Source organism: Prosopis cineraria, unplaced genomic scaffold, assembly GCF_029017545.1.
Source record: "Prosopis cineraria cultivar Desert tree isolate PC_DT_omini unplaced genomic scaffold, ASM2901754v1 PC8, whole genome shotgun sequence".
Lineage (NCBI taxonomy): Eukaryota > Viridiplantae > Streptophyta > Magnoliopsida > Fabales > Fabaceae > Prosopis > Prosopis cineraria.
In genome coordinates, this window is record NW_026555339.1 from 2085031 (window position 1) to 2109701 (window position 24671).

Genomic DNA, 24671 nt, shown 5'->3' on the forward strand with positions numbered 1-24671 from the left:
CTCTCTCTCTCTTCATTATCAGTTGCCCGAGCTAATATGAACTGAAGCCCTTCATTATTGTTATCCCATGGTAGCTCATCCCTTACTCGCCCTTCACTCTCTTAAGTCTACTAGATTTGATGAGTCATGACAATTGCAGCGCGTCGTTGAGACTTGATCTCCATCTTTTGTGTTGTTGTCATCCCTTCCCCTTCATCGAGAGTGTCTTTACTTTGAAGAGAGATTCCTAATCTCTACCTCCTTCAACAAGGTCTATAGCAGCAGAGCTTCAATGGAGGAGGAGGCCCTCGGCAATAAAGAGTGTGATTCGTACATAGGTGTATATTTATAATGGAGAATTAAAGAGTTTTTGAGCAAGGACGATGACGAGTTAGTGAGGCGTAAGGGCTTCCTCAATCTCTCATCTTATTGTAAATATCTGCACAAGGCTCTAGGAAAAAAAAGACATTTGTGAATATGCAAATTGGATCACTAAATCATCAATTATTATTATTATATTAAATTAATAATAAATAATAATTTTTATAAGTTGGTAGCAGTTTGTATTTTATTTTTTAGAATCAGTGTACCGCATTTATTAAATTTAACATTTTTAATCAATCAATTTATTTAATATTTTTTAATTCTAACTTTAAAAAAAATTGTTTACAAAAATATATACACAAAAAAATTATATTTATTTTTGTCATTATACATCTCAACTGACTTTTAAATCAAATCATTTAAACAAATTTTAGTTTGTCCAAACTGTCTTATGAAAAAAATATATCCAAAATATAAATCACGTCATAGACACATATTTTTTTCTAACCTCAATTTACTAATTTCAGTTGAGTTTTAATCTCAATTATGAATTTTTTAATCCAAACACACACTAAGAAAGCCGAATGCAACAGGGAACCAAATTATGACACCTACATCAAAACTTGCACTGTGGAGGAGGGTGATTGAGCGTGTTTAGATTAAAAAATTTACAACTTAGGTTAGAATTCAACTGAGGTTAGCAAATTGAGGTTAGAAGAAAAGTCAGTTAATGTAATGTGATTTATGTTTGGATATCTTTTTTTGTCAAAAATCAGTTAGATAAATTGAAATTCGTTTAGATGATTTGATTCAAAAATCAGTTGAGATGTTTAATCAAATAATTAAGTATGATTTTTTTTGTATATATTTTTTGATTTTTTGACTAACTAATAAGTAAAAAATATTAAACTTAAAAATCAAGTTTTATACAATTTCAATTTTATGTCATATGTACAAAAGTAGTAGTTATATTATATATATATATATATATATATATATTCATTAAAAGCAAGACTTTTTTTTAAAAAAATGCACCCTAGTTTTATACAAATTAAATTGAAATAAAATAAATCTGTAAAGTTGAGGGAAAATGAAGTGATGGAAAATCTAAATAATAAATGAACAAAAAATAAAAATAAAAATAAGCATTAATGTTTTAGACTTTTAGTATTCAATAAGAAGATAGTAATTCTTGTAAACAAAAGTAGAACTAAATAGCAAAAACTTAATTGAAAATCAGAATAATATAAAATTTAATCCCTCATGTTTGTAAGAGTTATCAATTTGATCTCTTATATTTAATATTTATTGATTCAATCCTTCAAAGTTGTTTCAATCATTGCGTTAATCCTTTAAATTTTAAAATGTAAATTAACCATTAAAAGAAGCTAATGGGTAAATTATATCACTGATTTTTTTAATACTTATTTTCTAATTTTAATTTTTCTTGCATATGTTAAAAAAAGGCAACACATAATAATAACCATCAGTGGTTGGCAAAAAAAAAAGACAATAACCATTAGTGAAGTAGGGGCAACAATAACAAGCAGGGGCAAAATACAATCATAAAACAGTGGCAACAATGGTCAAAGGTCGTGAAGCAGAGGGTGCAAAGTTTTGATGATGATGGTAGACCACAAGAAGCGCAGATTTAGTGGACCATAATGGAGATCGAGAGGTGACAAGGAGAACCACACGTCAGAGCAGGGATATGTTGGATGCGAGCAAGGACGACAGAGTTCGAGATCGGCTGGAAGTTACTGCGAATAACCCACACAGTGGAGATTAGCCGTTGGCGACGGCGTTGCTTGTGTGCAACGCAAACAAGGGAGGTCATGAGCGTAAGAATGATCATGCATGCGAGGAAGGTGAAGCAAAGCTAGAGCTCGAATGAAGAGAGAGAAAGCATGAAAATTTAAAAGCTTTTAATGCTTTCCAATGGATCAACGTTAACGTGAATGGAGAAGCAAAAACCAGGTCTCACAGCTTGGGGAAAAAGCACTCGTTGCCACCCTAACTTCAGTTGAAAATTTTTGCTCATCCAAACAACTATTCTTGAGCTTTTCATACTCTAACATCAGTTTGATCCATTCTAACTTAAAGTTAGAAACTAATCCAAACATGCTCTGAAACTATTTATATAGAAAGATGGGGCAGTGAGCACACTTAAATAAAGCGTGGTTTTGATGAGCCTTGCTATACCCGTCAATAGCTGAACTGGATGTTTGGATCACCTATCGCGATTAAAAAATTTAAAAGATATATATATATATATATATAAACTTGAGGCGGTGAGGGCGAATCTCGTTGCTATTATTTTATTTTAATTTTTTATTTTTTGCCAACCTTTTTTAATAATAATACTTATTATTATTCAACAAAGTATTCACAGCGCAATAAATTTTAAACCATAACAAGTTTAAATTTTAATTTATGCAAGAATTACATGTCTTGAATTAATAACTCGTTCTTTCTAATTTTAATATTCAATGAATACTATTTCAAAATAATTTGTATGAGAATAAAGCAAATCATTTTTATATATAATATGATGGATAGGATATTTTAAAGTAAATCAAACTCTTCTCAGGTAAAAAACAAATTATAAAACAAAACATACGTTCTAAAATAATTTATACATTAAAATAAATTACTGTATTTATTTAATTATAGTTATGATTATAATTGAAGTAGTAAATCATTCAATTAAAAAATTATTCTTCATGCCTTAAATTTTGTCCTTTTTGAAAAAAAAAAATTAAAGTCCTTTTCTATCCTTTTTTTTTGTAAAACTAGTAGTTAAAATTAACTTTTATTAATAGTAAGGATCAAACTGCACCAATTAACAGTTGGGGAAACAATTTATAATAAATGAGTTCAAAATCTATGATGCTACTAAATTTAAAATTTAAAGATAATTTTTTCATTTACCTTGGACAAAGAAATAATAATGATTTAAAAATTACAAGAATCAAAGCAAATTATTCTAAAAACCTTAAAATTGATTTTCAAGATTTTCTTATAAATCTTCAAGGCTTCCATCAACTTTTTATATCCAAATTGTTAAAAAAAATTTAAAAAAAAATAAATATCTTGCAAGGACTAACATTTTAAGAATGAGAGCCTAACATGCTAACCCTTTAGAACCAAGTGTATGCTTGGTTTTCTATTGGCCAAAAGTTAGTTTTTTAAATGTTTATTTGACAAAAATAAGTTTAATAAAATTCATCGTAATAAAATTTGTATTTTGATGTTATTTTAGACAATTTTTCTTTTAATATTTGTCATTTTGTTAATTTTATTAATATTTTTTACATTGTGGATGATTATGTAAACATTTAGTTGTTATTCTATTTTTTTAGAATTAAACTTTTCATAATGGTATTGTTTTAATTTGTTTTATTTTAAATAATTATTTATTTATCTAAGCTTTAAAAAATTGTTTAATTTGGACTTTTGATAATAATTTGTTATGACCATCCTGTGTTAAAGGCCATGTTTGCCAATGGGAGTTTTATTTTTATTTTTTGCACAAGTGACCCGTTCAGGGTAGTTTTCTCACCTCTAAATATACTTTCCACAATTTATACGTGGATGTGTTTGAATTTCAATTGAATAAAATTAATTATAAAAAATTTATTAACATAATTAATTATAATTAATTATATTATATTCTTATTTTTCTAGCCACGAAGGGAGGATGAGGAAATTAGTCACTTATGTCATGCATGATCTTTCTTCTTTTTTTTTTTTTAAATTAAAGATTAAAAAATAAACAATGAAAGCATCACAATTCCATACCTAATCCTTTACTTCCTCCCAACAAATTTACATACATACATACATATGTATGCATGCATGCATGCATGCATAAATTTAAATGCACATAGCTGTACAAATCCTATTAGCCTCAGAAAATAAAGCTCTTCCCCTTGCATTTCTGCAGTGGGTAACATCTAGTTTCATACAAATATCTAACTCCGATGGCCGATGAAATTAGAGAAATGAAATCTTGAGAATGGGGATTCGAATCGTTAATTGAAGCAACACATGCCTTCTCTTCCAACTTCTGTAGAATCAATTTTGCAAAGGCTTGACCTTGCGGAGGTGGCCCATGCTATTGACCAGATCTTTGCGGGTACAAACTGGAAACATATTGACGTATTCGAATGCTTTCAACCGCCATAGAACATATGGGAAACTGAGCTGATCCCTTGAAGTGAACCGAACCACCTCATTAAACCAGAGGCACATAAGCAGATTAGTTAGTGGTGTATGCTTCCTCACGATAATGGAAGCCTCGGATAGAGCTGCACAGAACAAGTTTTGGCCAGACATGGGAGCTTGTTAACAAATATTGTTCCCACAGTCGAAAAAACATACTGATAAGTCAAAATTGGTAACATGCATGAGTACAAGACAACTGTCATCAAGAAAAATGGTAAAACCTAACTCATTAGGCCACTGCTGCAAAATCAGAGTAAATTTTAATTATTTAACTTAAACTGGAAGCTAAATCCCAGCAATCTCGGTCAACTTGGAATTTTATAAACTTCACCATGACCGTACCTTCATTCCAATGGCGGTCTTGGGAACATCTGCTCTCACACTCAACGGATTATACCATTACCTAACGTATCAATTATGCAATCTTCTAAGCACAACAACTCAAGCCTACAACTATCAAGCATGAGTAGTTTTATAATAATTTGCTGACTTTTCCCCTTATGCCACACTAAGGGTATGCTTGGTTCGAGGGGATGGGAAGGGAGGGGAGGGGAGGAAGGGGAGGGTTTTTTAATGACCCTTTGTTTTGTTTTGAAAGGAGAAAGAGAAGGTAGTAACTAATTTACTATTATATCCCTATATATTAGTTTAAATTTTTTTAAATTTTTTCTTGTAGAGAATAATTTTACATCTCAATTTAAATTGCATTATTTTTTAAAAATTCACGCTCATCCTATCATAGTCAATATGCGAAAAAAAAATAAACCAATAATTATACCAATAACAATTTTTTATAAAAATATAAATAACTAAATATATAATAAAATATGATGAAATGTAACTTTTTTTAAAAAAATCCAATGAGATCAGTTGAGGTCTGGGAGTGAAATACAATATGATATAAAGGAGAATTTTTTTTTAGTTATGGGTATACTTAGAATATCAAAAATTAAATAAGAGCAAAATAGTCAAAATAATTAACTCCCCTTCAAAAAACCCCAATTTGGAGGGGAGCAATATAAGGGGAGGGGAGCCTCCCCTCCAAAATTTCTTAACCAAATGAGGGGAGGAGAGCATCTCCCCTCACCTCCCCTTCCCTCCAAAAAACCCCAACCAAACACACCCTAAGAGAACTCTGCTTCCTCAGCACATATAATCTGTCCAGGGAGGTACTTATCATCATAAGGCATCTCCAAAAGTTCTGACTATGTTATTTGTACTCCATCGGTCAGTGGAATCCTTGTGCACCTTTCCCCCACTGCTCAACATGTAAGCTACAAATGTAACCTTCTTTATAATCTCCCATTGGCGGCCCAATAAAGCCCACCAGTAGGACCCTAGATAAGTTCAATAATTTACTCGTTATTATTTAGTTATTTGCTCTTATTATCATTTTATTTAGTAAGGATCAGATACTATGTTATTTGTTTTGACTGAATGAGGGTGATATTCTCTTGGGTAGGTTAGAAAAATATTATCTTAGCCAAATAACCCTGTATGTCTGATCAATACAATCAAGGGAATAAAGCCTTGATTATTAAATCCATCGAACAATGCAATGTTGTCTTTTAGGCAGATACCAGACACTGGGAAAGCTAATATACCTGCCATATACTTGGCAAGATACTAGCTTTCTAGCAAGTGTGGTGAGCCAATTCATGACTAAACCACAAGAGGAGCACGTGGAAGCAGTGTATAAATTTTGAGGTATTTGAAAATGCTACCCAGGTGGAGGATTGTTCTTTAAAGAAGAGGGTGCAAGTTGTAGACGTTTATATTAAAGCCGACTGTGCTGGGTCAGTGGTTGATAGAAGATCTACTAAGGCCACTCAATACAGAATTGTAATATGGAAAAGAGAAAGAAAGAGAAGGAAATAGGATAGAATCAGAGAGATGAGAGGGAAAGAGAGAGGAGAGCAAGAGCGAGAGACGGATTGACAGAAGAGACACAGGATTCTGAATAATACGCACTCACATTAGACAAATCAACAGGATTTACAATTGTATCATAGGAGTATTTATAAGCTTTAACACCCATAACTAACCTAACGACTATCTCACATAATCAGAACATAACTAACTGAACTACAAAAAATGCCACAATGACAATAACACTACTATACATTTTCATGGGGAAATTCGATGACCCTGTAGGAGTGAGAAGCAATGTTGATACCAAGTTTAGAGCACTGGCCTTGAGGATTTCTGAGGTAATGTGGATACCCAGGCTGTTAGAGAAATTGAGAATCTGCATATCCACACTTATGCAGGTATATTATAGTGATTTAAAAATCGAACCGAACCGGACGGTTGGATTAGTTAACCGGTCAGGCTAACAGTTCGGTCAAGCAAAAAAAACTGTTTGGGGAGTTGAGCCAGTCAGGCCACTTTGAATCAGCAGTCAGACTGGGAACCAGTTCCGAGTTTCAAAAACCAGACTATTCAAAAAATGCTTATTTTTTTATTTTTTTGTCAAATTTTTTTTAGACAATGACCAATTTTTTTTTTATCATTTGATGTTATATTGTATTATGTGGTTTATTAAATCATGATAAACTTAAAATATTTAATTTTATTTTTAAGTTAAGTCGTAATTTCATATTTATTTCTTATATTTAAATTATTACATACATATATAATTTTTTAATTTAATTGTTATGTCACCAGTTCGACTATTAGTCCAATCCAATTGAACCATGCGAACCGTGAACTGCTAACCTTTTCGGTTTAATGTCCGGTCTGATTCTGAAAACATTGATATATTGTGACAACATGGCAACAATGCATATTTCAAAGAATCTCATTCATCACAATGGAATGAAAGGTGTTGAAATTGAAAACATTTTAATTAGTTAGAATCAGCTTTTATTTTAATTGTTTTGACTGAATCAGGGTGATAATTTCTTGGGAGATTAGCAAAGATTATCTCAGCTAAATAACTCTTTGTATCTAATCATAACAATTAATGGAATAAAGCCTCGATTACAAGCATGTCCTAAATCTGAAATTAATTTTAAACAATGCTCAAGTTAAACCAGTTAATTCATTACAGCCGATTTGAACTAATGACTTAACAAATAACAAGTGAAATCAAGATGTTCACACTAGAAAGCCATGAGTTTCAATGGGCAACATAGAGCCATGATCTATCATAATAATAACGTCGAGTAACAAACATAACAAAGAACTCTTCCAAGAAAAAGAAAATGCAATCAAGATGCTACTTAAATCTTATGTTAACTAATGAAACAATATTCTAAAGCAGCGCATACCTTTCTTGCCATTAAATCTCTTGTCTTGAGGCAACCCATCTTTGCGGTACTGATTTATTTGCACTTCAACTTCTTTTGGTGTGGCTTTGTTTTTCTTGACAACAGCCTTAGCCTCATCATAGACACTGCCACGTGCTCCATGTTCAGATATGGCAAGTACAAAATTTGAGCGCCAAAGAAGTGCTTCCAACACACCCAATGGATCCCTCCTAAATTGGGACTTCGAGTCTACCCAAATAGAGTATTCTGCTTGAGGAAATAGGCGATGGCTTAACATCTGAAAGATATTTCAGCACACAGTATTATAAAGAAAGTGAATGAAAGGAAGTTTTAGCAGAGGACAAAATGAAATGGAATTTATGCCCGAGTTTTTTTCTTTTCTTTTCTTTTTTTGGTTGGGGGGGGGAGATGAAATGAAGCTATACAACTACAACTTGCATTTGCACTTAAATATGGGAGCCAAGATCCTGACAATGATACCTTGGGAATTTTACCATTCAATCTCTGATCAGAAAAAGGAAGATCCCTTACAACCACAACACGCCATTTGCCAATAAATCCACTTTCTCCAATTCTGTGGCCCACTAATTCTTGTGCTCTTACAGTGATTTCATCCCAGAATGCTAAATAGCAGACCTGCATGCCACTAAATAGATTTGGAAGATAAGATTTTTTACTTAACTTTATCAGTAATAAACTCCATTCGTACATGACTAACCTTTTTAAGTGATGCCTCTGACATACCAATGGGCTGGTAGAGATCGTCTCCACCACCAAACGCACAGGTAGATACTACAACTTTGCAAGCTTTCATATAACTTTTATCTTTATCAGTTATCTTAAACCCTCCAGCTGAACTATAGAACCCACAATGTACCTCCATAGTTTCTTTCACCTATATTTGGAAACAGAGGGTACATGACTAAAGCCAAACTTATAAAGTAGTGAAAGTAGCTAAAGTAGACTCATCCCTCTCTTTCAAAAAGGGGGGAATCCAAGGAGAACCATGCCATGTCGTAGATTAATTATCCTATATCATCAAAATACTGAGCAGCAGTTGATTACCTCAAAACTTCTCTCTCTTTCATGAAGTGTTTGATTTCCAGTAAATAAATTAAAACTCATAACTTCTGAATTCTGTTGAGTCGAGGCAGTATTCCCCCCTACAAAATATGTGTCACTCTCTGATATATATAAAACTTTATTAACAGGGTCTTTGTAGTCTTTTTCCATGGGGAGATCTAAATGTTCGAGTTCTTCGGGTGGTAGGATCTTCAAGCAACCTGATAGGATCAATTCACACGTCATATAAGGTGCTACTTGGAATGCCTAACACATCTTAACACAAATGAATGTTTAACCATTTGGGCATAACGGGAAAGGAATGATAGCTAAAGAAAGAAGCACAGTAGCGGCCAGGGTCAAATGCATATTGAACCATTCAGGATGACACTGACACGTGTCAGGACCAGTAACAAGGAGATAGCTCAGATTCACTGGGCCAGGTTATAAAGTATTACACTTCATTTCCTGTTTAAAGAAGCTTCACCCTACTTCTGCTATATTAGAAGCTATCAAGCAAAATTGCAGAAATTCATATATGTAAAGCAACGAGAAACATATTGTAAGCAGAAATGTTAAGACAATTGGACACTGAGATGGGCCAAGGATAGTATTGTAGCCACAACTGCGCCACTCAGTTAATGCAAGGCGATTGGAAATTCCCAGCATTTCAGCACAATAAAAGTGAAGCATCAACTGACACTGGTGTTTGGTAAATTTGTGACACGAAATGGCTCAAACCGTCACAACCTACACTGCAAACACGACTGCAACTAAACGCTCATATAAACATAACATGATACAAACTCTGCAATATAATATATATATATATATATATATATATGTATATGTATATGTATATATGGAGTATCTGGTACATGTGCCGCCCAGCACCCTTGACAAGGACAAAACTCATTTTAGGAGGGGTAACTGCTCGGCAGATTCTAAGCAAAGGTTCAAACCTAGGCTGGGAGTTGTTAACAGATTAACAAACAACGCCAAAAGGTTGCTTAAGCAGATCTGTTAAAGACTCTGGCAGTTATAATCATAAAAGACAGTGACGTGTAACTCGAATACAACTCCACCGAAAGTTTCAGCATGAGATCACGAATTTCATTGAACAACCCATGACTGATAGAGTAAAATCTAAAATTAGTTACTTTAACATAAGCTCGGCGAGATAACTGGAAACTTCTCGACTTACGCTGTCGGACACCGCCAATAACACGGCTAGTAGGATCAAGCCGATTCAAATTGCTCTTCGGATCTTTCCCCAATGTGGGTGTAGATTGATCAACTTTGTTAAATTCCAAGTTAAACTGAGACGGTTCGTCTGGTGTACCAAGCTGTGAGTTCACCCTCAAACCAGGTTTGGTGCCTATTATGAAAGCCTCGAATACCAGGAAACCCACAACTGGAATAATGATGAGCAGCATCCAGTATTTCAATAGCTTCTTGAGCAGGCGTAGAGCGAACCCGTTCTCGCCTCTGTGCAGGAGTTTCTTACGCTTCCGTCGCGCACGGACCCGCATCCGACCAAGGTCATCAGATTCATCGTCCAGAACAGAGATCGCTACGTTGCTGCTGTTGTCGAACATTGTAGCAAAACGATAATTGGTGGGAAGGTATGCTACCAGAATCCAGACTGATGTTAGGGTTAACCGAAATGAAGATTACCGTGGCCCGTCCACGGAACGGGAACCCTGCGGGGACAGGAAAATAGAACAGAATTACATTTGCCGGGTTAAGCCCTTTTTTGACGAGTCACAGGTTCAGTGGTTCCTTTTCTTAATATATATATATATATAAATTAAGTTTACTTTTTAACAGAATTAAAATACATGTAGTATTTTTTTAATATTCAAGATATTATTAAATTATAAAAATATGCCATTTCCTTCATAAAATTCATGCGCCGGTAGTGCTTAATTGATTAAACTATCATCAAGGATTGTAAATTTTAATAAAAATTTATTAACAATAAAGATATCAAAATGTACAAAAATATGTTGTTGAATATTTGGGTCCCTGTGGGTCGAATTTGATCATCTTGCCTAAAATTGTTCAAATGTCGAAAATTTATGTTCGTACCCAACAACCCTTTGTGATGTTTAAAATGAAGTAATTTGCGTGGTTGAAGGATTGCTCTCCACAGCAAGTAGCGAAGTCATATAAGAAGGGAGTAAACTAAAAGTGGCCGGAATGACTATCTGCTGCAGCTTCTCACTGCAAACTTACTGACTTTTCCTGTTACCGTTAGCTTTAGGAAATTTATTCTGAAAGGATTCGTCCAGAAAGTCTGATTACAGATTGTACAATCTTCTCTGTTAAGACAATTGACAATTACTACTTTGTTCCCTGTTGAGAGAAATCAAATACAACGTAATCTGTATCCATTTTTTTTTGGAACAACGCTCTGTAAGTCGCATCTGATTCCTCGTCAGCACACCAAGTTCACGGTACTTTGTACAATAACTCCAAAAGAAAAGGTACTAACAGGATCAGCTAGGTGAAGCTCTCAATCATTTCACCTCCCCATGCGTGGACTGTTACTATTTATGGTGGGTGATATTCTTGGCAGCAGATTAGCCTGTATCTTTAATAAGCTGGAAACAATGTCTGCCATGCTTGGTCTCCTTTCTGGTTCTTGGATTAAGCAGGCTACACTTATTTTAGCTAGCTCAATAGCACATGCTTTGCCATTATTCCTTCCAGTAAGGCTAGGATCAATGAACGAACTAAGATTGGCTTCAGCATCCTCCTTTGCCATGACAGATCCTATAACTGTAGAAAGCATTGCTTCACTTCCAGCTTGCACAATGATAGAATCTTTCCCTGTGATCAGTTCCAGCAACACCACTCCAAAGGCGTACACGTCCATTTTGGGACTGACTAATCCTGCTTCTTGATACTCAGGAGCCATATAACCTCTGTTCCCACCACCTGTGATTGCAAATTATATCCCCTTCTGACTCTTTTGCAAGACGAAAATTTGCAATCTTGGCCCTGACGTTCTTGTTTAGTAGAATGTTGCTAGTGTTGATGTCCTTGTGCACGTAGCAAGGTTCAGTGAAGTTGTGAAGATATTGAAGTCCGTTGGCAATATCCAGAGAAATCTGGATCCTCTTGCCCCAACTCTGGTGCTCCGTGGGTACATTTTTTTCAAGCCACTCTCTCAGAGAGCCATTCTCCATGTATTCAAAAACTAGGTAGAAGAAGCCTTCGTTTTTGCAGTAACCTTGCAGCTTTATGACGTTGAAATGATTGATCTTCTTCAGCATTTTCACTTCCTTGGACGCATCTGTCCTCATTCTCTTGACAGCCAAGATGTCCTTGCCAAACACTCCCCAGTACACTGAGCCTCCTAATCTATTCTTTGAACTGAAATCCTCGGTCGCCTCCTTTATTTCCTCGAATCTGTACTCTTTAGAAACATGCTCAATGCCTGCAATCTCGTCACGAATTTCTTCCGAAGACGCGAGCTTGGTTTTTCTTATCGTATAACGTGCCTCAACGAAAGTCACCGATCTCTTCCTCAACAGAAACACGGAAAACAAAGTCACACACAGAACCAGCAACGAAAGTCACCCCCCTGGGTGCCAACACCCCCCTGTGGTGCGACATAGAGTTTAGTTTTAGCCTTGCCATTTTTGGTAGGGGAAACAAGAGGAGGAGGAGGGAGAGAGGCTGGTGGTAGACCAGGGTGAACTATGGAGGTTGAGTTGTCAGGTTCACTGGGCAGGGAATCAGAATAGTTGTGAATGGATAAAGAGTGGATGTGGTAATAACATTAGCATCAAGTACAGAACTTGAGCTTACTTTGTATCTTGTAGCAAGAGAAGATACATTATCACCCCAATCAACTGCGTAAGTTAGTAAATACTTGGTGCCACTGGCAATTTGAGACTGAGTTGGACAAGCACATCGAAGTGGCACGTGTAACTGCATACCAGCATGCAAATCTAATGCCCCATATGGATTGTAACGCAAGAGAGAATTGCAAGTGGACAATCCCTGATAGGTGTCATTTGCTATTGTGAAATAAGTTTGGATTGTGGGCAAGGTATAATTAGTATCAGCTTGGTAATAGTCCTTAGTTTTGCAGTTACAGTTGACAGGAACAATTACCTCTTTGCCGGTTGGGAACACAGTGAACATAGACACGCGGTTGATTGCGGCGAGCTCTTCTGGTTCTGATGATGTCAGATTTGAAATTGAAGTAACTGTGTTGTAAGGAGGTTGGGACTTGAAGATGAGGAAGGCCAGACACGATTTGCTCAGGCCATTGCAGGTGTAAAGGAAAGCTGATGAAGGCCTGTTTTCATGTTTGATGCTGCAGTTGAGTACGGAATTTCCTGAGTAATTCTGCTCTGCTCTGGCATTTGAAGACACAAAGTATAGCATGAACAGAGTTATGAGAAACTGTTCCATTCTTTCAAAGATGGTTACTTGGAAGACGAGAAGTTTGAGCATTCCTGTATGATGATTTAAGATATTATAGAAATATGTGCTTATTTTTTATATTGGTGCGAATTGACATATATATTACTGGAGCACCATACGCAACGCGAGGTGGAAGATAAGGAACCAATAAATAGATAAAAATTATCGTGTCAAAATTTTGCTGACTAATTCGAAGCAATATTTTTTATTACCAAGATAGTAACTTCCTCCTACCTGGCCCGCAGTTTCTCATACTCGGTCCGTTGTTTGATTTACAAAGAGCGATATTGCAGTTGAAAAGCCTGACCCAGTCTTTGATGAAAGACAAAAAGGATACAGAGAAGATTAATTATTTTGTATGCATGTTTAATACACAGGTATGAAATACGTCAACTTGGGCGGTTTCTTGTGTGAACCATTGGGGTTTAACTTTAAATACGCCTTGCAGAAAAAATGATGGAAACTATGTTACACTGGTTTTGAAAAATGAGTCTTTTATTGAACTGATGATTTGTTATTATTTGTTGTTTGTCCATCAACCTGGGCTTGAACTATCCGTAAGCGGATCTTCCTACGCGTTTTCAATTTCTAATAATTAACTGATCATAATTTAACCTTCATTTTTTTTTTTACCATTATCATGATTTAGCCTTCAAGAATTTAAGGGTCAGGGTAAAAAATACCAGCAAAGGGTTAAATCCAGGATATTGGAATAACAGGGACAGTGGAAGTGGTCTTTAAGTTTAATACACGGGGGGAAGAAATGACAGAATCTTGTAATCAGTCGCATCTTTCAACTGCTTACGCATGCAATACAAGCCGGCCACCTCGCGGTTGAATAACTGGATGCGTGTCGGTACGCTAATGGGTTTCTTTTAGTACGTTTCATTAGATTAATTTTGTAATTATAATACATATCAAGGAATTAGTATATTAGCTCAATTATAAAGTTCTTTTTATTGTTTTGATTGTGACTTTAACACGATGAGAAGGCGTTGATTGGACATTGAAGGTGCACCTTTTATTTTATAGCACTAGAGGGGCATAAATATATTACCTTCTAGAGACTTGTTCATTGTCTAATGCACCTCATGAGCCCTTTCATTGATTAAAATTTTCAGGGGGAGAATTTTTTTCGTCAAGTAAGAAGCTGGTCACGTACGTCCAGAAGTTATTGTTTTTGGAATCATACGCAAAACTACAAGCCCATAAATGTTTCTCCGTTCATTATTGGACCATTTCAATTCAAACCATTTAGCAGTGGGTGGATCCAAGAATGAAATTTCAGGAGCAAAACGGCAATTCCCGTGAAGATGACAAGCGCACACAATTTGGATAACATGAACACCTAAAACCTCTTTTGCAGTAGTTTTGTCATGATTGAAACTTGCAAATGAAAATTACGTTAGAGCTCCAAACCCTGTTTCATAAGCTGGCACAAAACAGTGTTCTGTTAAAAACAAGGACACAGAAAGAAGATGTGGAAAGCACGTAAAAAAATTGGCTGCGATTCGTAAAAATCAAGATATCCATTGTCGTCTGGATCAGATACCAGAATCGGCACACAACTGATTGGGGGATTTCACGGGGTCGCAAATACAATTAGTCAGGACCAAATAAATAATTAGAATAGTTTCTCGCAGTGCAAAAAACATATGCCAACGTCTCATGTAAGTTCAACCGTTGCATAAATATTTTAATTAAGATGCTGACTTGTTTCATAGGTCAGCCGCTGATGCACATGTCATGTTCAGCTATGCTTGTACCTGTTTATCTTCATTCACAAAAGGAATGATATAAAGAGCGCATTTGGTGAGCGAATGACATGAAAGAATGTGAATATGTAATTGTGTGCGATGCTCGTATTTGCTAGATTACAAGTAGCAGTGTGCTAAATTAGGATTTAATAATGGTTAAAAAAACAAATGATATGCCACCATACTATAAGAACATCAGCTTATATTTAATAATTATGTGTAGAGTGCACTACTTCATTTTTCCTATCTTTTTAAATGCATTCCCTATGTTTATTTTATAACCATTAAACGTTGTGTTGACGGGTTGCTCCCTCTGTGCAAAACACATATCATGTTATCATGTTCTATACACACTAGCATCATTTGTGACCCTTTAAATTATATTACAAGGGAGGCAACAGAAGTTTCAATTGAATGGCCTTGACATGGCACGGACTGTATAACTCACAAATTTCCCAAACAAAGGACTTTTCTTTTTGCATCTTTCAGTGAATTCTTTTATGTTATTTTCTTTTTAATTTTATTTATTTGTTTCCTCATTTTGCTTTGAAAGTTATATACTTCCACATTGCACGGCTCAATTAACTAGTTATTGATTTGTCTAGCTTGATTAATTGAAGAAATCAAGGAACTGATAAAAAGAAATGATGCATTGACAGGGTTTAATATGTGGTTTACGGATATCTTAATTCAAAATGAAGACAAATTAGTCCTGCTAAATGAAATGGGGACTGAGATATAAGAATTATGAAAAGCGTCTGACCATAAAAATGGAAAGTAACGCCAATGATATGGAAACACATTGTTGTAGTAAAGTTAAAAAAGTGGTTGTCAACGATGACACTAGTGCCATTGACGAGCATGTACAAGATACCAAACTTCAATGCCCAATCCTAACCACTACAAACTATTAAGTAGTGGTCCTTCTATTGTGGACGCAATTCACGGAGTACGATTAATATTTGACATTTTGAGGGCATGAGCGTGAAACGTGGTATAATATTAACAGTGGAAGAAAACATCGCGAGAATTTGAGTGGGTGAATAATAGCAATCGCTTCATTAAACAACTCTCAGTAACATCTCCTTTTTTTATATATATACAAACAAGGGAAAGAGTAGACACTAAACAACGATACCAATGTCCCGAACCAAAATTATATCTAACCTAGGAGGATGATACATCTAACCCAGGGGGATGAGAACATAAAGGATGAAAACCAACAACAACAAAAAGAGCCATTTTGGCAAGTATATCCACAACTTCAATAGAATCTCTCGCAATTCTTTGACTTTGCACTACCCACCCTCAATCCAAAAATGCTCAAATTTCCACAATAATTCTAGCATTGGGATGATTAAAGGGCTTGTCATTGTGAATCGAATCAATGGCTTCTATTGAATCAAATTCTAGGATAATCTTCCTATAACCAAAATCCCAAGCTAGTTTAAGGCCCAACAAACAAGACCACAGTTCAATTCAAAGCAAATCACCCCCATTCATCTTGAATGAAAATATCCAACTCTAAATGTTTAGGTGGAGTCTCAAATTAAACCACCACAACCAACTATTGAGATTAGTAGAGAAAACACCATCCACATTGAGTTTCAGCTAATCATCTCCTGGTGGATTCCAATTCCCATCAATAATAGGTCTGTCTTGCTTTCTCCAATAGAGTACCCTTTAGCTTACTATGATACTACATGAAGGTATTAACTAACACCTTAGCGTTAATAGAGACATTGGTAGGAGTTTTATTTTGAAAAGTTTTCTCATTCCTTCATCCGTAAATTTAAAGGAGCCAACAAGCTAGGAAAAAAATATGAATTCCAAGGAATCCCCTTGCTTAATTTATTAAGACTGCATGTTTGATCTAATTCACTCCTTTAGCTCTACTTTAAAGAACACCTTTCTATTTTTAAGGTCAAATATCTCTAGCCAGAACATTTTTATCTCCGGGCAATCTTACAATGTATGTGTGATGTCCTCCACAACATCCTTGCAAATCTTGCAATGGTTATCTATATGCATTCTATACTTCTTGCGACCTGCATTAATAAGAAACTTATTATGATCAAACACCCATAAAAAAGACTTACATCTTTTAGGGGACTCATAGCTTCTAAATCCTTCACCAAGTAGTGTCACGAGTTGTAGGTGATGGGGACAAGGATTCATAGGTAGGCCTGACTGGAAATTTGCTACTATTATTCCACTTCCAAGTAACACCTGCTCCATATATAATAATGATAGTTTCAGGTGTAACATGCTCCCATGTGGATTTGAGGCCTACCCAAATGCTTGACCTTGCTCATTTTCCATCAATCTTGGCAACACATCTGATTCACATTTATAGTTGTTGTGAATGACTTGTACCCAAAGATCATCACGACGCTCAATGAGACCCTACCCCATCTTTAGTTGGAAGGCTTAATTTTGTAGGCATGTGTGTTTAATACCAAGTCCACCATGACTCTTTGGTTTATAGACTTTATCTCAAGCAACTTGGTATACTTTTCTTTGCCCAATAGCAATAATTTATATGAAGTTTTTCAAATATTTTTCAATTTTGATCACAGGTTATATAAGAGATATGTTTGTCCCTATAGTTTTGATGATAAGTGATTTTTTTCATGGGTGCACCAAGACTCATATTATGCCTACGTAACTTGAGACAAGCACAAATTATCACATTTCTAGCACTAACCATTGCTAATTCTTGTAGAAGATTGATGACGAGAAGAGTAGGTGAAAAAAACACTTTAAGCTCTTAATGTATCCTCCATGGCAGATTTGCCAATGGTTGGATTAGTTTTAGTATAGAAAAGTGTGAATCAATGTTAAGAACTTTGTCTCTAAAAGAGATAGTTTCTTTATAACTATCATTCACATCTATATTTGAATCTTTCTTGCTTATAGAGAGAAGATCAGCTTCTTTTGTCGTACTCCTCCTACTAGAATGTATAGACCTCCCTTTTATCTAGAATGTTTCACCTTGATAGACGATGGAAATTAATTTGATCCTACTATTGTCACTATCTCTTTAAAATTTTCTATAAAAATATCTACAAAAAATATTTAAATATTTACATAGATTTTTGTAGAGACTATCTTAAGATATGTCTAAAATATTCTAAAACGTCTTAAAATATTATAGATATCTTCATATCCTTTTATAAGCTTACAAATCCTTGCAGATTGTTCTATATATTTTTAGATTATTTCAAATGCTTCTAGAACATTCCAACACACTTTAAATTCCTCTTGAATATTTTAAAATACTCTTTAAACCTCTTAAAATTTACTATATGTGACAACATGGCTAGGATCAAGAGTCCTATATAAGGTACATCCAGCATCTTTAATTTTGAAATACTCCCTAAACCTCTCAAAAAATTTTGGTAACGAGTAGTGTGCCATGTCCCACACTGCCCGGAGGCAAAGATCACGAGAGGATGGGATCATGGGAGTAATGCCGCCGGAGAAACATTATGCTTTAATTATTTATTTTGGTGTAAAGTAAATTGCCAGTCCTAAGTCCCAACTGGATCCATTATGCTTTCCAAATATCATAAGTACGGCTTACACTGGCAGTCTGGCACCTAATGCTCGCCACGCGTCTCCGTCCTTACTTTTCCCCACAACAGAAAGACACATGATGGAAAGTACACGTGATTGTTGGCCATTAATTGCACCTTAAAAAATTCAAAAAATCTCATAACAATCCTAAATCAATTCCAACGTTTTTATCGAAATTAAAAAAAAATAAATTTTATTATTTTTATTTAAAAATTTAATAAGTTTTTAACTTTACCCTTATTAAATATGCATACTCTAAAATAAAAAACTCTAATATTTAATAATCTTTTTAATATTGAATAGAAATAAAAAAATAAAAATAAATATAATAACTATTGAAATACCTTATACATAAGACTAAAACAAGTATTCTCTCCTTGTTTTATAAAGAGAATTAGAGGAGTATCACCTTAAAAAAAATGTCTTACTATATTTTTGAACAAAGAAAGTAAGATTTAATTGAGAGATTTCTAAATACACTGCTTCAATTTTATTATTTCCAGTGCTTAATATTTATTCTCCAATTACTTTCTTTAGTTTCACAATTTTCTGTCACAGTTTCACAGTTTTTTTATTTTCTCTACCCTTCACATTTGATACCATGTGAACTAGGGTCGAACAAACGAGAGTATATATAGATGATCATGATTTTTAAAAATGACATCAATTAAAAGTGGAATTGATAAATTAATCAAAAAAATTTGGATAGTTTTTTTTTTGAAAAAAATTGATTACGAGAAACTTAATTCTGTTTTGATTGCATTAATCAAAATCACATTTGGTTTTATAATTACCTAAAAGATATGATTTTTATAAAGTTGTTTAATTTTGTATTATTATTATTATTATTAAATATAATTCAATAAAACCCTAATCATAATTTTTTGAACATAGAAGCATATTTGGATAGCTTTATAACTTTTATTTTATTCCGCCATAGTAATAAGTATATAAATAATAAGTTGTTAGTTTTAAACTTTCTTAACTTTAGTAGACCTTAAACTGATCTTTTTCTCTTTATCGTCGTTAGTATTTTCTATAACTGGAGTTAAAGTGTTTTAACTATGTGAACTTTTTTTAAAAAAAAAAGTGATTAAGAGAAAGTTAATTTTATTTGGATTGTATTCATCAAAATCACGTTTAGTTTTATAATTAGTAAAAGGTGTGATTTTTATAAAGTTGTTTGATTTTCTATAATAAAATCAAATAGAATTTAATAAAACCCTGATCGTAATTTTATGAACATAGGAGCATATATTGGTAGCTTTATAATTTTCATTTTATTTTATCACAGTAATGCGTATTTAAACAGTAAGTTGTTAGTTTTCAAACTTTCTTAACCATAGTAAACCTTGAACTGGTCCTTTTTTCCTACTATAATTAGTTTCTTTATAACTACAATTAAAGTACTTTAACTATGTGGGGTAATTGGTATGGATTATTCCTTAATTATCATGATGGTTTTGGTTATGTGCTGGAATAATAAAGGCAACATTACATTGGTAGCTTTTACTCAACGTGCCACAAAAAATTCAAATCACAATTGATCATAGTTTTTAAAAAATTATCCAAATGATACAAATGAGTTTCATAATCACTTACATGGGTTTAAATGAAGTTATATAGATTTTCACCACTAAATCAAGCAGCCACTAAGAAAAAGTGGCACATATTTTTTTTACTCAATATAATAACAAGAAACAAACTTAACCCATTTTTTCAATCTCCATGAATGAATGAATTGATTAATTAATATATCTTATACTTATGAACAATATGAGTTGGTTTAATTGATAAAAATTTAATCTATAATTGGAATAAAATCTCACTACTCATATAAAAATTTTGTTGACGATAATTTATAAATATTTTTATAAATATTTTTTAAATTTAAAGACATATCTCCGTCCCATGGCCAAGTAATCCAACTTTTATGTTTTATGAATAAATAAAAAAGGAAGATATGCCAGCTGGGCAAATCGCAACCCAATGATAGATATTACTCAGTGTTTGAAACCCATGACGGATAATCATTATTCGTTATCATCACCTTAATTGAAACATATCAATAAGAATTAATAGCGTTGTTTCCTGTTCAACTACTATATACTAAGTAGTAGTTATCGTGCTAACGTTTTTATTTCAATTTGTAATTCGCTACCAGCGTGTGTTAGATAGCTTTCTTACTCCTTAAGAATTATAATTTATAAAGGAGAGGTGCAAAAATTACAGTCAATAAAGCACGATACACAGAGTGCAGTCCATTGCGCGCATTTGCCCTCCAGACGGGAAGGCTTTGATTCTTTTAAGAAGTTTATTTTTTTTTAATATTCTTTAAATTGGATTAAGGATTATTATTACCCTCTAGAATTTCATATCATTTTATTATATTTTCTTAAATTCTAATTCATTTTGACTCAATTGTATATATTTTGATTGTTCAAATTAAAAAAATATGTATTTTGTTTTGAATTTACACACTTGGCTTTGATTTGATGTTTTTGAGCTTGATTTATGTTATTTTGGTTTAAGGTTTGATTAGAAGTATTTTTAAACCTTTGTTAATATTTTTAGAAGACTTTTGAATTAAAAAAAATCAAGTGCATAAAAGTTAAGTTTCATTAACATAAAAAAAAGGCATAAAATTGTCAAAGTCGTGACTTTCGCTGTTGTCAGTAAAACACTCTATTTTATTTATTTGAGCATGTTTAGATATGATGCATATATGCTGTGAACTCGACCCAAAATATATTTTACATACTTGAAGACACTTTGAGAACTTTGTTGTGCTAGAATTTAAACTTTAAATGAGTTGAGTCCAAGAGTTAAAGCTGTGAAGACATTTAAAACTTAATTTCTTTGATTCCTTTATTTCTTTTCCATTTCTCCCCTTATAATTTGATGTGATTATAAATATTTTGTATATTTATAACTTTTTCACTATAAAAAGTATGACTTTTGATGTCAACTAAAAAAGTTGCCGTCAAAAGTAAACTTTTAGTGGCAACAAATCAAAGTTGTCACTAAAAATTTTTTTATAAAAAATAATTTATATAATTTATTTTTGGCAGTAATATTTATTGCCACCAAAAATATTTTTATAAAAAATAATTTATATAATCTATTTTTGGCGACAACATTTATCGTTCCTAAAAATATTTTTATAAAAAATAATTTATATAATTCACTTTTAGTAATCACATTTGTAAAATTATAATTTAAATTTTTTAAAAAAATTTTATGAGTTGTTTTAAAAATTTGAAATTTAATAAACTCATTCAAAATATATTGTTTTGAAGTTTAATAATAAAGAATATATATTCATGCCACTTCCTTTGGTTAAAAACTATACTCCTTCCATTAAAAAATGTAAGGTATTTTTTAAAGAGTTGAATATTACAAAATGTAAGATATTTTTAGTATTTTAAGGTGTAAATATTATATTTTTTTCAAAAGCAACTCTAATGAATAAATCATTTTATATTTATTTTAGAGTAAGACACCTTATTAAATGGGGGTAAATATAGAAAGATGAGATTAATTTAAAGATAAATAACTACTTTATTAGAGGTAAATTCAATTAAAAATATCATACATTTTTTAATAGAGGGAGTAAGTTAGTTAATTATCTTTAAACTAACACCTCAATAATTTCCACGTGTGTCGTTATTTAATAAAATGTTTCACTTAGAGGTGAATGATTGGGTGATTTATTTACTAAGGATATTTAAAAAAAGATCATTAATTACATATTGATAAAAATAAAAAATGCACAATATTTTTTAGCATCTAACCTCAGTAAAACATCTCATATTTTTTAACTGAGGGAGTATTGAATAGTTCATGATGAATAATACTCCATTCAATTCTATTTATAAGGCAGATGATGAAAAGTTTTTTTTTTGGCATTGTTTATAAGTCATGTTATCAACTTTTTATTAATTTTTTTTATTTTACTCCCATTAAATGTTGGTGATAAAGAAAATACATTATTAAAGTTTTTATATATGTATATACAATAAAATCAAAATTATAAAGATATTAATTGTTTTTGAATGAAATAGTGATACAAGATATTGAAGATAAAAATAGCCTAGACTAAAGCCAAAGATGATAACCTTTCATCATTTAAAAAAAATATGTTAAAAATAATTTATAAATAGAGTGAGAGGGACTAAATAATAAATTAAATTTGTGGTGAATGCACCCCTTGCTTCGTTATATGTTTTCAAGGAAATTTTGTACATTATTTATCCAGGTTTGCGTGGGTGATAAACGCAATGCTTATTTTATACTGCCTCCAAAAGTTTCGATTGGGGATATTTTCATTCCTTAAGTATAAGCTTGTTTGTCTTAACTATCAAACAAATTGATTTTTTTAAAAAAAATTAGGTTAAATTCCTTCATTTCTATAGAACATGCCTTCTTTGAGAGAGGTTTACTTTGGAAGGAATCATTTAAATGGCAAATTGCTTTAAGAAATGTGTCATCAACTCTTTTTGCTGGAAATATTGGATGTTCATGATAATTATTTAAAGGGAAGCATTTCAAAATCAATAAGTAACTGCACATCTTTGAAAGAATTATATTTGAGCACCAACTCATTTACAGGTATGCACTTGTGTACATGTTTGTTTTCCCCAAAGAGATTATGAATAAAATTTCAGTTAACTTTGGATTAAAATATTAGATTATTTAATCCCAAAGTGATTATGGATAAAATGACATGTGTGATATAAAGAATTATCCCTCGGTGCTATTATAGATATGTCCCTGTTCGTATATGTATGTGGTTGGGTTATTGGGGTGAGTGGCTGTTTGTTTTTCTTCCTAATCTCATGGATAGAAATAAATTTGAAATGAGATCATTTTGTTTACACACATACATATAAATCATTTTATCGTATTAATAATTAAAGATAAAATATAATATATATATATATATATATATCTTTTTAATAATATATTATTTGATATATGTGTATGCAATTACTTAGCATAAATTTGATTTCACATATAATAATTGCAGGTATATTTTAGTTCAACTGGTAAAAAAAGAATGCTTAAGACTTAGAGGTGGGAGAGGTTAAGGATTCAAATTTTGACTTTGTCATATTTTGCAACAAATATGTGACATGGCGCGTGGTATTAACATGGCACATGAGATAGCTTAAGGAGGTACACATGTGACACGTGAACACATGGTGGTGATGTGGTGCATGAGGTGGCTTGAGAAGGCATACACATGGCAGGTAACTTGCCACGAGATGACGGTGTAGCACATGAGGTGGCTTGAGGAGGTACACACGTGGCGTGTGACATGGCATGAGGTGGTGAGGTGACATGACATCATCTGTCAAACACGTGGCCTGTGACGTGGCACAAGATGGCAAGTGACGTACATCATTTGTCGTACACAAGTGACCTGTATGGCAGGTGACGTGGCATCACGTGATGCATACTTGGCAGAGTGATTTAATATAAAATAAATTATTATTTTCTAAAAAAAGTTTCTGTCGTCACTAAAAATCTTTTTAGCAACAACATTTGTTGACACCAAAAAATCTTTAACGGTGACATTTGTGGCCACTAAAAACATACTTTTTGTGGTGATAATATTTGTTGCCATAAAAAATTATTAGCAATAACTGTTATAGTGACAACTTTTTAGTAGTGAAAAATCGCAGTCAAAAGTCTATCTTTTTTTATAGTGTTTGATGTTTATGGGTAGTTAAATTTCTTGCTCTAGGATTATTTTGAATCTTTGTATGGATTAACACTAAGTTTCTTATCTCTTTTTGTGATTAATGATATATATGTGTTTATTTTACTCTTTTCTTAATGCTTTTAAATAATTGGCCATCATTTAGATATTGGGTTCATATGATTAATGTTTGATGGAGCTAGGTTGAATGTGAAATTTGGGTAATAATGCAAGAACTTGAAGTTTACTTGTTGAATGAATAGTTTTATTAGTAAGATAGAGATATACTTATTAGTCTTGTATAACTACATTAGGGTTAGCGTT

The 24671-nt window shown here is 32.9% G+C and overlaps 2 protein-coding genes across 2 annotated transcripts; both read right to left on the bottom strand.

Annotated features, from left to right (window-relative positions):
* Positions 1-4082: 4082 nt before the first annotated feature.
* Positions 4083-10627, bottom strand: LOC129317010 (probable hexosyltransferase MUCI70). Its single transcript, XM_054961311.1, has 6 exons — positions 10069-10627; positions 8868-9085; positions 8521-8697; positions 8283-8438; positions 7803-8079; positions 4083-4613 (listed from the first exon to the last, which is right to left on the bottom strand). Exons 1-6 carry the CDS (start codon positions 10460-10462, stop codon positions 4381-4383), a joined length of 1455 nt encoding a protein of 484 aa, XP_054817286.1. The 5' UTR covers positions 10463-10627; the 3' UTR covers positions 4083-4380.
* Positions 10628-11776: 1149 nt separating this feature from the next.
* LOC129318316 (protein LYK5-like) lies at positions 11777-13295 on the bottom strand. Its single transcript, XM_054963044.1, has 2 exons — positions 12684-13295; positions 11777-12394 (listed from the first exon to the last, which is right to left on the bottom strand). The coding sequence occupies exons 1-2, from the start codon at positions 13293-13295 to the stop codon at positions 11777-11779; spliced, it is 1230 nt and encodes a 409-aa protein (XP_054819019.1).
* Positions 13296-24671: the final 11376 nt, after the last annotated feature.

Bases quoted from the DNA above. Each gene is read 5' to 3' on its own strand.
- LOC129317010 (XM_054961311.1), bottom strand. From the start codon at position 10,462: ATGTTCGACAACAGCAGCAACGTAGCGATCTCTGTTCTGGACGATGAA. The intron at 9,086-10,068 runs GTAAGTCGAGAA...TGATCCTATCAG, and splicing joins TATTGGCGGTGTCCGACAGC to GTTGCTTGAAGATCCTACCA. The intron at 8,080-8,282 runs GTATCATTGTCA...AATATCTTTCAG, and splicing joins TGAATGGTAAAATTCCCAAG to ATGTTAAGCCATCGCCTATT.
- LOC129318316 (XM_054963044.1), bottom strand. From the start codon at position 13,295: ATGGAACAGTTTCTCATAACTCTGTTCATGCTATACTTTGTGTCTTCA. The intron at 12,395-12,683 runs GTAAGCTCAAGT...CTGTTGAGGAAG, and splicing joins CTCTTGCTACAAGATACAAA to AGATCGGTGACTTTCGTTGA.